Source organism: Elephantulus edwardii, unplaced genomic scaffold, assembly GCF_000299155.1.
Source record: "Elephantulus edwardii isolate Elephantulus edwardi_28Jun2011 unplaced genomic scaffold, EleEdw1.0 scaffold00051, whole genome shotgun sequence".
Lineage (NCBI taxonomy): Eukaryota > Metazoa > Chordata > Mammalia > Macroscelidea > Macroscelididae > Elephantulus > Elephantulus edwardii.
In genome coordinates this window covers 15,880,067-15,895,297 of record NW_006399801.1, presented here as the reverse complement: position 1 = coordinate 15,895,297, position 15,231 = coordinate 15,880,067, and the positions used below count along the sequence as shown (strand labels likewise).

The 15,231-nt window shown below is 34.9% G+C and overlaps 1 protein-coding gene across 1 annotated transcript in view; it reads right to left on the bottom strand.

The window, feature by feature from the left end:
• SCAF4 (SR-related CTD-associated factor 4) overlaps positions 1-15,231 on the bottom strand; it is a 61,448-nt gene that overhangs the window by 3,306 nt on the left and 42,911 nt on the right. The window contains exons 17-21 of the mRNA XM_006886802.1: positions 14,889-15,045; positions 13,941-14,098; positions 13,017-13,182; positions 12,854-12,940; positions 12,514-12,705 (exon numbers count right to left, since the gene is read on the bottom strand). Coding sequence (XP_006886864.1) covers positions 12,514-12,705; positions 12,854-12,940; positions 13,017-13,182; positions 13,941-14,098; positions 14,889-15,045 — 760 coding nt within the window. The remainder of the gene's footprint in view (positions 1-12,513; positions 12,706-12,853; positions 12,941-13,016; positions 13,183-13,940; positions 14,099-14,888; positions 15,046-15,231) is intronic.

Below are 15,231 nucleotides of genomic sequence, written 5' to 3'. Positions count from 1 at the left end.
ATCTATTCCTGGAGCCTTGTTTTTTGCTATGTCCTTCAAAGCAGCCTGAACTTCTTCTTTCATCACCATAGGTTCTTGCTCATATGTTGTTTCATGAAATTCTTCTGTGTCTTCCAATTCTTTTCGATACAGTGACTCAGTGTATTCCTTCCATCTTCTAATACTTCCGGGATCATTTAACGTTCTGCCAAAAGCATCCTTGATTATAGCAACTCGAGGTTTGAATTTGTTCTTTAGTTCCTTGAGCTTAAAATATGCTGAGCGAGTTCGGCCCTTTTGATTTTCCGACTCCAACTCTAATGATAGAAGGTAGTAAAGGTTCACTTTGGTTCACCACTTATGTTACAGAAAGGCATCATGATTATCTCAAGTTTTTTTCCAAATACAATATCACAGACTGACTAAAAATTTTCCTCAACAATGGAAAATGTTCCAGATACTGCCATAACACAGCATTTTCTTATGTGCTGAAGGATAGGATGACAAGTTAGGGGTTGTGATTCACTAGCCAGAAATGAATAAGACATTGAAAAAGATCTGAGAGCAAACTCAGTTATCAAGTTCCTTTACCATTTCCAACCAACCCCTCAAGAGCAACATAACATTTCAAGCATACAATTTGAACCAATTTCCTCCCATCCATTTCAACAAACTGGCTAGTCCTGAATGCTCCTTTACATAAATAATGTATCAAAAACAAGATTTCTACACTTTTGCTCCACCAACACATAGTCTAACAGTATTCTGTCAACATTTAACCAGTAGATTTTATAACAAACCTTATTAACTCCCTCCTATCAAACAGGTTTTGGCAATTGGAAAAAGTGTAAATACACTGGAATTGCTAAATAGCACAATGAATAGCTAAATTGTGAAAAGGAGAATTGAGACAAGGATTATCCCTGTATCTTTATGTTAGGAAAATTCCAGACAATGTTGATAGAACCATTACCTACACCAACTCTCAGATAAATTTCAGTGGCAGATGGATCATTATTAGTGCCATACATTGGGATACCAAAGTACCCAAGATATGCTTGCATTTTTCAAATAATATTCTCAATGTTTGTGTGCTTCAATGCTATAAAATTTTGGTGCCTCAGCATTCTCTTTTAACAGTTGTTGTTGCTACATGGATAAAATAATGAAACCCTGGCCTTATATTGCAGGTATCATTATATAGAACCACTTAAATCAACCAACTTTAATAAGAACTTATATTTGATAGCACATATTAGAAAATGTTTGTTTTCAATGGCTAAAACTGGCCAATATTTACTCTGTCATAAGACAGGCTCACATGGCCAAATTTCTGCCACTAGAATACTCAGGCAAGGAAAAGGAAGGATTAAATTATGTCTGACTATGGCAATAGAATTTAATTTAGTTCAGACGAGTCTCAAGGGGCAACAGGATGTCTTACTCCCAATTTCTCAGTAACTGGCTTCCTCATCTATTAGGTGACTGAAATGGCCTATCCCTGCCTTACCACCATTAGCCTGACAAATTATGTAGAAATGAGAAATGTAGGCATCCTCCCCTTCCCTTTGCATAAAATACAAACTCATTTCTGGGAACACATCTCTTTGGTAACATTTGATAACATGTATTACAGGGTGCATAGAATTTCTTTACAGCCTCATCTACTTAAGTCTCCCATAAAGCACAGCATTTTTATAAAATGTTGCCTAATCTCGCATATAGGTATTTGTATTACTAAATTATACACTCTAACCCCTTATATTTGTTAACTAATGCTAGAAAGGCATGTCAGGTTGGATCTCCCTTTGCACTATATTTTTTTGTGGTAAATATGCATTGCTTTTACAAGTTTTAGTAAAAGTTTTATCAAGTGGCAGAAGTTTACATCATATGTACACCAATCCAAACTGAAAGACCATTCAAATCAGAGTTCGTTTTATGAAATATATTAAGAACAAGATCACTAACAAGTTCCTAAGAGCTGCAAATTTTTAAGTACATTCAGATGTATACTGAATGCCTGCATTTTATATTAAATCTAATTGGGAGTTATAAAGAAAGCACAGCTCTGCTATCAGAACACCAAGTCAGTATGGTTTATACAAAGGCGGAACATTTGAAGCTGGTGTGTGAATCTAAGGGATCTTTAAAGGAAGGGAAGATTATTACAATGCTAGGGAGAGACATTAATGTAAAGAGCAGAAGTAGCTTTTAAGACTTAACAAGTGGAGCAGCAACATATATCAAAATGAGATCTATGTGACTGACCAGGTGGGTTTGGGCAATTAATTCAGATACATTCTCTGTCATGCAAAACCACCTGACATGATAGGTCACATTGTGACCCTTAATTAGTTTTTGAAAGAGTCTTCTGGCAAGCTGTACATGGGGATGCAGAGTCAGTAAACAGTCAGGCTCTTATTCCAAGAACTAGTGATACTGCTATCAACCTAAATAATTATTACCACTGGATCCACAATTACCATGAGAGATGGAGAAAAGATTTAAGTCTATTTTTCCAGGCTTCACAATCAACACTCATGGTAGCAGCATTTGAGAAATAAAGATGTGCTGCAGAGGGAAAAATCTGTCAAGGACCTCTCCAAAGTACTAAAAAGCAAGGATATAAATTTAAAGACTAAAGTGGACCCGATCCCCATCTATTTATTTTCCGTCATTATGACTGCATGTGAACGTTGGACACCATCAGTTAAGACTAAACAACTGATGCCTCTGAGATTGTAGCATAGCTTCTTGCAACTACTCCAGAGCTCCCTGGATTAATGCCTTTGAATGATGGTGCTGGTAAAGAATATTAAACATGGACTACCAGAAAAACAAACATGTCTTGGAAACAATCAGAAAGCTCCTCTTAAGCAAAGGATGGTCAGAATTTGAACATGTTATCTAGAAGCAACCAGTCCTTGGTGACTGTGCTTGAAAAATAAGACGACCTTCAATGAGATGAGCCCATACAGTGGCTGCCAAAAGGGGCTCAAACACAAGGATTATGAAGACAGCACAAGATTCACATGAGTTACTGTCATGCAAATTAAGAGCATGTAATGTTAACAGCAACAATAAACTTTTCTTTCAATGACTGAGTAGATGAAAGCATAATGTAAAATCTAAACTACGAGGATGACAAATTTCAAAGTAATGCCAAGTAGGAGGAAGCTCTGGGTATCATATTGTGTTATCTTTAAGAATACAATTAAATGCTCGCTCACCCTGACAGAGCTCAAAATAAGCAAGAATAGTATCTGAATTAACCAATTTTTTTTTTTAAAAAAAATCCAAACAAAACCGCATGGTAATTGGCTCCCATACAAACTATAGGAAACTGTCAAACAGGGTCACTGTGAGTAGGCAATCAACTTGGTACCTAAGAAAATCCAGAATTAGATAAGAGATCAGACCTGATTATATACAAAACAGATCACAGGGCAGGCCAAAAAGTGAGAGCCTTCAATAACTATGTTCAATATGAAATGTACAGGAAATACAGATGCTCACAATTATGTGAAATGAATAAATATTTGACAAGGTGAGAAAGGGGGAAGAGAAGTAGTGAAAGGTTGGTAGTAGTCTGGACACTGAAATCTTGGGACAAAATTAAGGGATAAAAAAGGCCCTAATGAATAGGACAAGGACCATATAATGTAGACAAGTAGACACAGAACAGCTTAGAGACTTAAATATATAGTGGGTGATCTCAGTAAAAGTAGGGATTTGCTATGTGAAAAAAGTGAGGGAAGAGGATAGAAACATCCAGATATCACCATTTTTCTACCTGTTCTCCGATGATCGTCATTTCCATTCTATCACGGCCACAGCTTCCAGGAAGCCCTCTCCACATTTCATCACTTTAGATTCCTCAGTTTTATGCACCCCACTTTTTGGGCCTTTCTTTACACTTTATTCTTCCTGAGATTCTTCCTCAGAGAATCTTCAATCCCATTAGGATTATAGTCCTAGTGTTCCTTTCTTTCCATTACTGATTTGAGTCTGTGGTTCTCCCTTATATTTACTTTTAAAAAAAACAAACCCCAACCCTTAGTGGTAGTTTAAAAATATAACTCTTCTACGAAACCTGTTCCTGAACATGGTTGGGGGTGGTTCTTCTTGCCCCCTCCCTCCCAAAATGTTTGACAATCTCATTGTAAATGTAAGAATCACAAGTATACCCTTAATTCTTGGTTGACTATAAAGATTGCAGAGAAGTCTTAAAAGGAAGGTGTGGAAATCTCTTTTTTTAAGCAGCCACAGGAAACTCCTATGAGCAGTTCTACTTTGACATAATTAGGGCTGCCAAGGGTTTAGTTGATGCCTACTGGTTTTGAATTCTGGTCGTAATCCTACATTTTTCTAGTCAATTTCCATTCTTAAATTCCTAAGATTTTACCGATTCATGTTTCTCCTTATACTGGTCTTAGCTGGTTTACTGTTTTAGAACAATTTTCAATAATATAATTGACAGTTTATACTTCTTCTGTTTTACGTAAGCAATTTCATACTTTTTAGGGGAGTGATACAATCAGTATTCCCTTTGTAATTTTTTCATTACCCCAAACAGATACTCATTTCTCACCAGCTCAGGCACCCACATAATCACAACTTTGCCTATATTGAACATGTCACTCATTATTATGGTAACTCTCACTTAACATGTTATGAAAGTTCATCTATGTACTTCATGTTACTAAAAAACACATTATATGGCAACACATTTTATTTAAACAACTTTCTATTTCCCTGCATACCAAATTTACCAGTTTACCTGCACGTATCCCCATATATAGTCAAGAGTCCTGTATTTGAACCTTCAATCCATCTTCTCATAGAATTACATCCTCTTTATTTCACCAAAAGCATGTACCAAAACTTCCAATCAAAAACATGCATTAATGTCTCTCATCTTTAAAACAAAACCCAAAAATTATCTACTTGATCCTCCATCTTGTTTCAGCTATTGTCCTACACACCTAACCTCCTCAAAGAAGGGTCCAAAATTACTGCATACATTTCCTCCCCTAACTATATATGTAACTGGGCTTTTTATACCAACAAAAACACTTCTACTAAGGTCTAAAGGCCTTCATTTTGCTAAACTCAACTGACTATTCTCAGCACACTTACTCATCAAAAGCACATGACAGTGCCACTGAGTTGGTTGTTGCCTTGAGACACTTTGGAGACTTTCAGAATGCCTCCCACCTCACTGCACTGCTCAGTCTCCTGTGATGAACAGAATGGTGCAGTGGTTAAAACCATGGTCACTGGAGTCAGACTACCTTGAATCCTAGGCCCATCTGGAAGATTTAGGTCTATGCTTGTTTTCATGCCAAATTGGAAATTAACGTATCTTCCTCATAGGCTTTTATGGGTTCTAAAATAAAACTGCTAGAAGAATTAGAGGTGTACGTGGAATACTACTGCAACTCAGCTTTTGGTATTATGTATTCAATGCTAAATGGGAAAATATCCTTTGGTGGCTCAGCCTTCTCAACTTTATCAATTTACACAAATAACCCCACAGGCTTAAAACCCCACACAGCTCTTAAAAGCTATACATGTTGATGACACCAAAATTTCTATTTCTAGACCTTTACTACCTGACATCTACACCTAGACAGAAAAGTTAAAACCACCAATATTTTTACTAACATTCTTTACACATTATCTCCCAACCGAATCCATTTGTACAGATGTCGTTGCCTTTAAAATGCGTTCAAAATCCAATTGTGTATTATTTTCATACCATCCTATTGTAAGCTGATAGCTTCTGTTGACTGTGACAACATTCAAACTAGTCTCATAATTTGCTTCTAACTCCAAACTATTTTCCCTGCAACAACTGTATGATCCTTTTAAAATACATCAGATCAAGACATACCCATACCACTTTTTATTGCAATAACTCGGCCCATGGCAACCTTTTAAGTAATTTCCAGTCACTCTTCATCACTTTTTTATCTTGCTCCAGACATGAAAGGCCCTCTTTTCTTGCTGTTCTTCAAACAATCCATGCTCATTTTAATTTTGGCCCACTATCCTCTATCTAAGATTCCTTGTATGATTATTATATTTATTTAAGTATTTACATGGCTTTATCTGATATTTACTCTGGTTTTTCAGATTATTATTTCTTTAAGTACCCTCTTTGGCCGCTCTATTTAAAATAAGGTGGCCTATGCCTACTCCTTCCCCCTCTTTATGAGACTATCTCCATGTGAAATTATGTATCTACGTCTCTGTTAGAATATAAGGTTCAGGAAGATCAGCTTTTTCTTCTCTATTCTACTCTCCCTAGTACTTAAAAAGGTGGTTGGCCCATCGTAGGTTTGAATGTTAATGTAAATGACGTTCTAGCAGAGGTGATTAGACTCAAATATATACCTACCAAGGTGGTGTTTTCCCATTGTAAATTGAAGAGGACCTGAATTTTAAGAAAAGCTATATACTCTTTCAATTTCCTTTTTTGCTTAGTCTGCTTTAATTTAAAAATTCCATCTTAACAGAATAAATAGCACTGGCATTTCGCATAAATGTATTTTCCCATGGCAATAAAGACTTTTAATTAACCTTATCAACTACCAAGATCCCTAACGATTTCACTTTTTCAGACTTTCAGTAATTGATAAATAGTATTGTAACTATTTTCTTGGGCTAGATTCACCTATTATTAACATCAAAGGTACTAATTCAGAAAACGTTTAATTTTCAATGAATAAAAATACTTTTCAGATATGTCCTCCCATGTGATTTATAGCCTTTCAAGTACAGTGGAGGGTCACTCTGAGGAGGTTCCGACTCTACCACAATGAACTGCTGTCCGAGAAAACACAACAATCAAGATTTAAAAGGAAGAAAAAAAAATTATGTCTTAAAAACGATGTTTTAGGGGTAACTTACGGTCAATTTCACTACTGTGTTGTTGTTACATGCCAGCATAATTTCTGACTCATAGTAACATCTTCTAACCTAGCAAAATTGCTCTACTGGGCTTTTCTCAGCTCTGATGTTACAAGAGTATATCACCAGACCCATCAACCTTTTATTTAGCAGATGAATACTGAAAACCTTATACCCTCAAGGAGCCTTACTTTTTCCTACAGTTAGTTCACTTATATTTGCTTTAAAAAAGATGAAAAACTTGCATTTCAAGTCTAAAAAGTATGGATAACCAAATTTACCGTATTTCACGATAAGGCTTTTTATTTTCAATATTAGCCAGGAAATAATTCTTACCTGAAACACTGTATTGCAATCTTTTTTACCAAAATCAATCTAGAGCCCTGTATTGTTGCCCCTCTAAAGAAAGTAAATGTGATCACCTTCTTCCATTTCAAAAGGAGATTTAAAAATCCTCTTTAGGTACAGTCTCACAAGTGACAGCCCAGTGAAGGATGCAGACAACACAGTAAGTTTTCAAGTTCCTTTTGTGCAAGGATTTAGCTGTAGCTGTTTGAAGTACTTTATCTTCATAAGTATAATGTATTTATATATAACTTCATATCCCTGACAAGAATCTGCTGCAAATTGTTATCTGGAATTATCTACTGCATCTACCTATAATGTTACAATACCAAGTTAAAAGAAATGTGACACATATTTGAGAATCCTTTCAAATATGTAATGCAAATATGTCACCACAATGCAAATTTAAAATATCAACCTAAATAATTTAAAGTTTCCAAGGAACATATCCATAGGACATAAACAGGCTTTTTTCCTGTACCAAATTAAACACCTGGTTCTTTTAGCTTATAATTTAAAACTTAACACCATAGTAAAGTTTACAATAATAAAAAAATATATATAGAAGTGCAAATATTGTTTTACATCATTCAGTGGTATCAACACAAAAGTACTTGGTTCCAATCTACCAGCTGTTCCACTGGAGAAATATGGGCTGTCTCCTCCTGTGTGATTTACTGCCTCTGAAAACCTGCTGGAGTGTCAGCTATAAGTTAGTTCCAACTTGACAATACACAACAAAAACTTGTTGAGGTTTACTTTTAATGTTACTTTATTAGCAGATTGGTGCTCTAAACATCTTGTTATTTGAAGTTGCCAACTTTGAAAAAATTACAGAATTATCTAGAAAAGGTCCAAAGTTAAAACTACTGCACACATACCTATTTGATACTATTTAAATGGAAGTGGCACAGTTGTTAAAGTTCTTGGTCACAGACTAAAAACGTTGATGATCTGAACCCACCATCACTCTAAGGTAAACAGATAAGGCATCAGTTGCTTCCCTGAAGACTACCGCGCCTTGGAGACCTAGGGAGCAGTTCTACTCTGTCTTAGAGTCAGAACCAACTCAATAGCAGTATTCTTGGGTTTTTAAAACTTTAAAAAAAGAAAAAGAAAGATTAGACAGTCACCTCTGAGAAGTTTTAAGGATGACTAAAGGTCTGGAGGCTTCATGTGTAAGGCCAATTCAAAGGCAAGTGGTTCAAATTCACTAGGTATGCCACAAGAGAAAGATGGGCAATATACTCCTATGTGAAGTGGCTCTGAAAACCCCCTTGGAGGGTCACCTATTACTGAACTGCCTGATTACATAAAAGCAAACAAACCTGTATTAAGTATATTGTTAAAGAAGAATTCTGTCCATATTTTTATCTTGCCTGAAGCACATCACCAGGAATTCAACGTACAGGTCACTAATTTGTTACTTTCTTTAATCTCTTTGTTAATAAACCATGAAGTAATAAATAGGAAACATCCCACAAGTAACTTTCCTTATTTATAAAATTTACCATTTACAGTGACAAAATTTGGGAGAAATTTGTGTGTCTTATTAACCAATAAATAAAAGTATCTGGTAGAGGAAAAGGCTTTAATACTCCACAAAAAAGTGAGTCCAACACAAAAGCATTTTTCCTTAAAAAGATATTTTGAGTATACTTGTAACAGAGTAGAGATATGTAACACAAACAAGAATTTTTTAAAAGTATCATTTTTTATTGTTCGGAACACCAAAGTAACCCAAATTTCACATTTACAAAGAATTTTTTTTTAATAAAAAATGCTATACATCATATTAGATACATATAGTACAAGAATTTTTTTTTAAAAAAAATCACAGGCACTAATACAGTAAAAAGAATGAACTGAATTTGCTTTATCTTTTACATTCCTTCTCTCCTTATTGATCAATAACTGTAGAATATTGTTCTTATATGAAGCCATTACGGTTATACTGGCTGAGGATATTGTACTAAGAACTTGAGCAAAGGATTACAGATTTTAAAAATCATATGGTTGGTAATCAAATAATTTGATCATTTTCAGTTATCAACATTCTTAAAAGAGTAAGAACCTCTATATGATGAGAAAGTTTGGTTCTCTCCAAGTTCAGTAGTAGGAGCCAACAAGCTTAACTTCAGAAACAGGTAGTCATCACTCTTCACTCTCATACTAACATCCTTAAGTCTGTCTTAAGGCACTCCTTATATACTCTAGCTTCACTACAGAATTTTTGAAAATCTGCCCTGATACTTTTTTGACACTTGTTACTTTGTTACACAGTTATCCGATTATCACCAAACAAAAGAGAGTTCTGGTAGCCTAGTCCACAACTCTCTGATAACTGAAATCCAGGGGAGATAGAGGGCAATATTCACCCATGTGATCTACAGCCTGAGGAATCCAAAGAGAGGCCAGTTGTGAGTCATATCCAACTCAAGAGCAAGGCGCTGAATTTGATTTCAGTGTTAATTATTGCTATGACTATCACCAGATTTTCTATATAAAGTCAGCAGACAAGAACTTATAATCTATCTGGTCTACTTTGAAAATATCCAAGGCAACTATATCAAGATACATATTCTGTCAAAAAGTTTGCCATTGCTTGCTAATAGAGAGAATAGTTAAAAATGAACTTTAAAATAATGCAATCAGTTTCTAAGTAGAAATATTCTTCTGCAAGTGTTCTAAATATCACCTATTGTACTTCTTACCCGTAATAAGCATCCACTATTCACCGTGCATCTAGCCTGAGGTAGGCATCATGTATGGTGTTAGAACATAAATTAATCTACCAAATCATCACACTGTCCTAGTGTGTTGTTCTTACTCCCCTTTTCTCAGATGAGGAAAACAAATGTAGTGTGCTAAAATCAAACTTTTTTCTGGCATAGCATAGCAGTTCTTTTATTATTTTAAGTGAAACAACAGAGCCCCAAAGGGAAGTGAAACATCTTCGGTCTCACTCATGTTCTGCTACTTGGTCAATATCAACAATACCCCAACCCAATTGTTGATTCTTAATAATTGTGATCTGATTACTGTATTTCTTTCATCAAAATGACAGAAGTGTGACTATGTTTTGGATGAATTCTTTACCTATGTGAACTTTTTTTAATCTCATATTTATGTTTATGGAGTATTTATTAAGAGGTTTTTCAAATGTAGAAAACAGAATGTCCTTCTGATGGAAATGAAATTTTTTCCAGTTAAAAAGGATTATTTTAATAAGACAGATTTCATTTTTTTCTTATAGATTAAAATTTTTCCATTCTTGCAACAACTCTAAATTCTAAAATTGTTATAAAAGTGAAAATGATAATTGGAGGTAAAATATACACACTCTACTACTTGAGAACCATCCATGTACAGTGTCCTTTCTTCATGTAGCTTACATTCTAGCGGGGGGTAAAGTGAAGACCTGAACAGGTACACATGGGGTGGTGATAAATGCACAAAGGTTCTGACTTTAATTCTTCTTCTAGCAATACTAGTTCACCAAGTTTACTTTTGAGACTTACCAACTTTTGACCTTTTTTGTTTCTTATGCTGAATGGAGTTTAAACTGATGTTTGGTCTTCAGGTTTCTAGTCCAATGTTTCTTCTACTATATGATTTCCATTAGAATGCAGGTCTCAAGTAATTTTTCATTAAACAAAGGATTCCAACATTATAATGACTACTGCTACATTTCAATACTGTTTATAGATAAAGGGCAGCCTTCAAGATCTAAATGTTAAATCAGTGGTGGGCTACTCACTCTTTTGACTGAAAGTTGGGGTTCTTAAACTCTTTTAAGATTAAAAGAGCTTTTGACAGATTTACTAAGTACCTACTGTATAGTAAGTCCTCATCTTGTTCAGAAAAATGTAATTCTGTAGTCATAAGTAGTCCAAATAATCATGAATATATCAGACTAGGAAATTATATTTCAAAAAGAATTCATATTCAAGGGTGTGAGTGTAGGTCTGGGAAGGTAGAGTAAGGAGTTGATTAGAAATGTCTAGCCAATACACATTCTGTGATTCCTATGCAATCATCCTATTAAGACTAAGGGGGAAAGGCAAAATAAATCAAAGATGTTTGGTATTAACGTTCCTAGATATTCCTATGATTTCCACTAAACAACGCTCTGCCTCATCATTAAACAATTTTCAACATTATAATGTCTACTGCAACATTATTGGCAATAAATTTTAATCACAAATTCTGTCATCATTACCTAGTCTGTGAATTTAGAAACATAAAACTCAATCTAAACACAATCTTAAAGGGCAGAAGAGAACATGGTATTTATAAAACAGTTTTATTATAAATGTAACATATGCATAAAGAAAAAACTATCAATAGTACTGAAAGATATAAAATGAAAAGTCAAAGTCCTCAAACAAACAAACAAACAAACAAAAAAACAATGTTCTGAAGTCCCATATCCCAGAGGTAACACCAATCAAGTCTGCCTCTTTCCAAAAATTGTAAAAGCTGGAAACCACCACAGGATATATATATATAATGCTAAGGAATTATCAATAATTTCCCATCAAGATAATCAAGTGTTAATTACATTTGGAAGTGCTACTCCAAATTAAAAATTTACTTAAAAGATGGTCTACTGTAAAAACTACATTTATAATATACTTCTTATAAATACATTTATGTATTATTCAAATCAGAAAGCGTAAGCTCGCTATAAGATGTGAACAGTCTAAATCACATCTCTCTTGATCTCATGAATAAAATGATAGTCCTTAAAGACCTAGTCAGAGAAAACTGAGGGGATCAGAGGCATGATATTATCTCATGCTGTGCGAATGACACTCATAACAAAGCAATTTTGGGCCCAAATAACCCTAATTCCTCACTATCCTACAAAGAATATTACCAGAGTTCTAAACAAATAAAATTTGTCCTGAAAGTAAGAAACATGCTCTCAAAGACGTGGCTATTTCCTATCAAGTTAGGGAGTCTGAAATCATGTCAAATGTAAACTTTGAACCAATTCCTTTTTTAGACATTAATTTTTCTCCATTAAATGAAATATGCCAACTACAGACCTATTAATGAGAATCAAACAGGATTTCATCTTTGAAATTGTATTCAGAACTACTCTTGGTAAAGGTCTAGTACATACACTTAAACTATTATTTGAAATAAAAAAAGTATTAGCCTCAGAGTCATTTTCTAAAAAATAAGCATTATTTTTTAAAAATCTAGCTTGGAGAGAAAAAAATATCCTTAAACAAAAAAAGAATAGTAAAAAATTTAACTTACCAAGAAGTGAAACAGGCTGGGTTACAGGAGGGGTGGGCAGATTCGTGGGAGCAGCAGGTGGCACAGCAGAACCATACATTTTCACACTGTCACCAGACGCGGCGTTTCCTCTATCCCCAGACACCACTGTTGGAATGGGATTTCCAATAGATAAGTCTTTTGTAGTGTCTTCATTTATACCAGCGATAGTAGCTAAGGAATATAATCATATCAACATGTGAAGCTGAATAATTAATTATCTTCCTGGCAAACCGTCTTTTGCCACATTACAGATCCTATTCCTGGTTCTACCCCCTACGTCCCAAGGATACATGTGAACACAAAGGAAAAATATGCTTACAGTTTGGGATGCTTATTGGTGGAGTGTGAGGAGGAGGAATGGATACTGGTGGAGTTATAGGAGGTGGGGGTCCAGGAGGAAGAAAACCTAGAACAAGAAAAGTGTTAATTCTTGCCATGATCTTTCACGTAGTCTTAAGAATGTCTTCAGAAACATAACATACCTGGTGGTAAATGCATTGGATTGAATCCTGGGCGTAAAAATGGTGGTGGAGGTGGTGGTGGAGGAACACCAGGGCCAAAGCCTGGAGGGGGAATTCCCAAAGGTGGTGTGAAAGTGGGTGGCTGAAGTGCACTAACCACAGGAGGACCTGGCTGATGTGGTGGCACCTAGAAAGAAGGACAAATGAGAAACTACATACCCATGTTCCCCATGCTCATACAGTGAATACTGACTAAGAAAAATGTCCAATTGCTTTAAAAAAAGAAAAGATTCCTTCCCCCAAAAAATTGGATATACAAATTTATTCATTAATAGGTGGCAATTAACTATACTCAGCAAACTCATATAAATCAAATTTGCCCTCAGTAAACTCACATTTACTAATACCTACTGGCATCTTCTCGGACATATTTTTAAACACTGCAAAACTAGCTCAAGTGAGAGGAAATCTTTTTTGAAAGCTCTCTCAAAGCAGTTGTTTAAGGGTACAAGTATAGATTCCTCCAGAAAATAAAATCCAGGAAGAATAAATATCCAATAGATGGGGCAGGGAGGAGAGGAAGAAGAAAAATAAATAAATATAAATATATATTGTTGTTGTTATGTGCCGTTGAGTCGCTTGCAACTCACAGTGACTATACATTATATCTATATATAAAATTAGGTTCTCATCTCGTACTGGGGCACTACAGTGCAAGACACACAGAACTGAGACAACATACTTTTGGTATTATTATTTGTGAAAAAGATGTTACAAGCCTTTATAAATAAGATTTGACATATGAAAATCTTAAAAAAAAACCCCAACACTAAACTCCTGATCAATCCTGAACATGAAGATTTGTGTAATTACAGACTTCACTTATAGTAAGGTTTAGGAAGGGGATCATTCAGACACAAGTTTAAACTGCTCAAGTAGTCTCACCTGTGGAGGTGGTACTGTTATAGGTGCAGGTACAGGAATCGGAGGAACAGGAACAGATAAAGCTTTAGGAATAGGAGACACTGGTTCTGTGTGTGAGGTTTCTGCACCTCCATTTTGAGCGACTTCATTTTCAGGCTTCTTTGGAATTCCTTTCCAATCTATGAGGGTTTAGGAAATTTAACAACAAAAATAATTTTTAATAAGGTTAATTTCAAACGAAACCCAGAAATCTTCCTTACTACACTAATTCATTTATTATTAACGTGCAAGAAAAGTAAAAAGGTTTAAAAATACTTTCCATGTGCTGACAATGTTCTATGAACTTTATTATAGACTAATTAAATAAATTATCATGATTAGTACCACTCACTTTATACATAAAGAAGGTGTCTTATGTGGAGGAGATGTATGGATACAGCAGAGTTTTAAGAGCTCTCAAAAACACCCATGCCTGAAGCTTCCTTTACGTTACTTTTAGTTTGTCATACCATCCATCCTCTGCGCCTATTTTTGATGTCTCAAAAGCCTATTTAAATATTATTGCCCACAATTAACTGTATCTTTCCATATCATAAACTCATCTACTGTTACTCTGAACACTTAAATGTGTTAAAAAAAAATTGAATTCCAAACTGTACCAATGATAATCAGTTTAAGACTCATTTGATCTATTAAGTTTTTCACAGTGAAAATTTTACTCATTTCTCTAACAAAGTAGCTCTATGAGCTTGGATTTCTTCCACTGGATAAGAGCTGCTTAATTATCAATGACCTTATTCCCTATCATAATCTCATTTTCTAAAGGAGTGATTTGTACGTAAGGGGTACTTGAGAAATTTTAAAACTCACTTTCTAATGATGAAAACATTGACATCTGATTTATCTCATCCTTTACAAATAGATGAATATTAAGAGAGAAAAAAAAGAGAGGAAAAAAAAATAACTTACCCGGATTAAGTGTATCACTGTCCAACATTCCTCCTTCACAAAAACTTTCCAGTTCCTCAGGTTTTACTTTGTCCCATGGGACATAAGTAACACCAAGTTCTACATCCCAATACTGCTTATAATCTGCTTTTATTCCTTTGTTTAAGGCCCAAGCAATCTATTTCATCATTGGTTGAAATACAAAAAAAAGAGAAAAATAATTTAAGTCTCTGAGTATTAACTAATTATTCACCATTCTAGCTAAATGTCCTATATTGCCCCAAGACCCCAAAACTAACAAAAAAAGATCTCACTCACACAAACAACTAAACTCAAACACAAGGGGCCACATTTTTTTAAATTG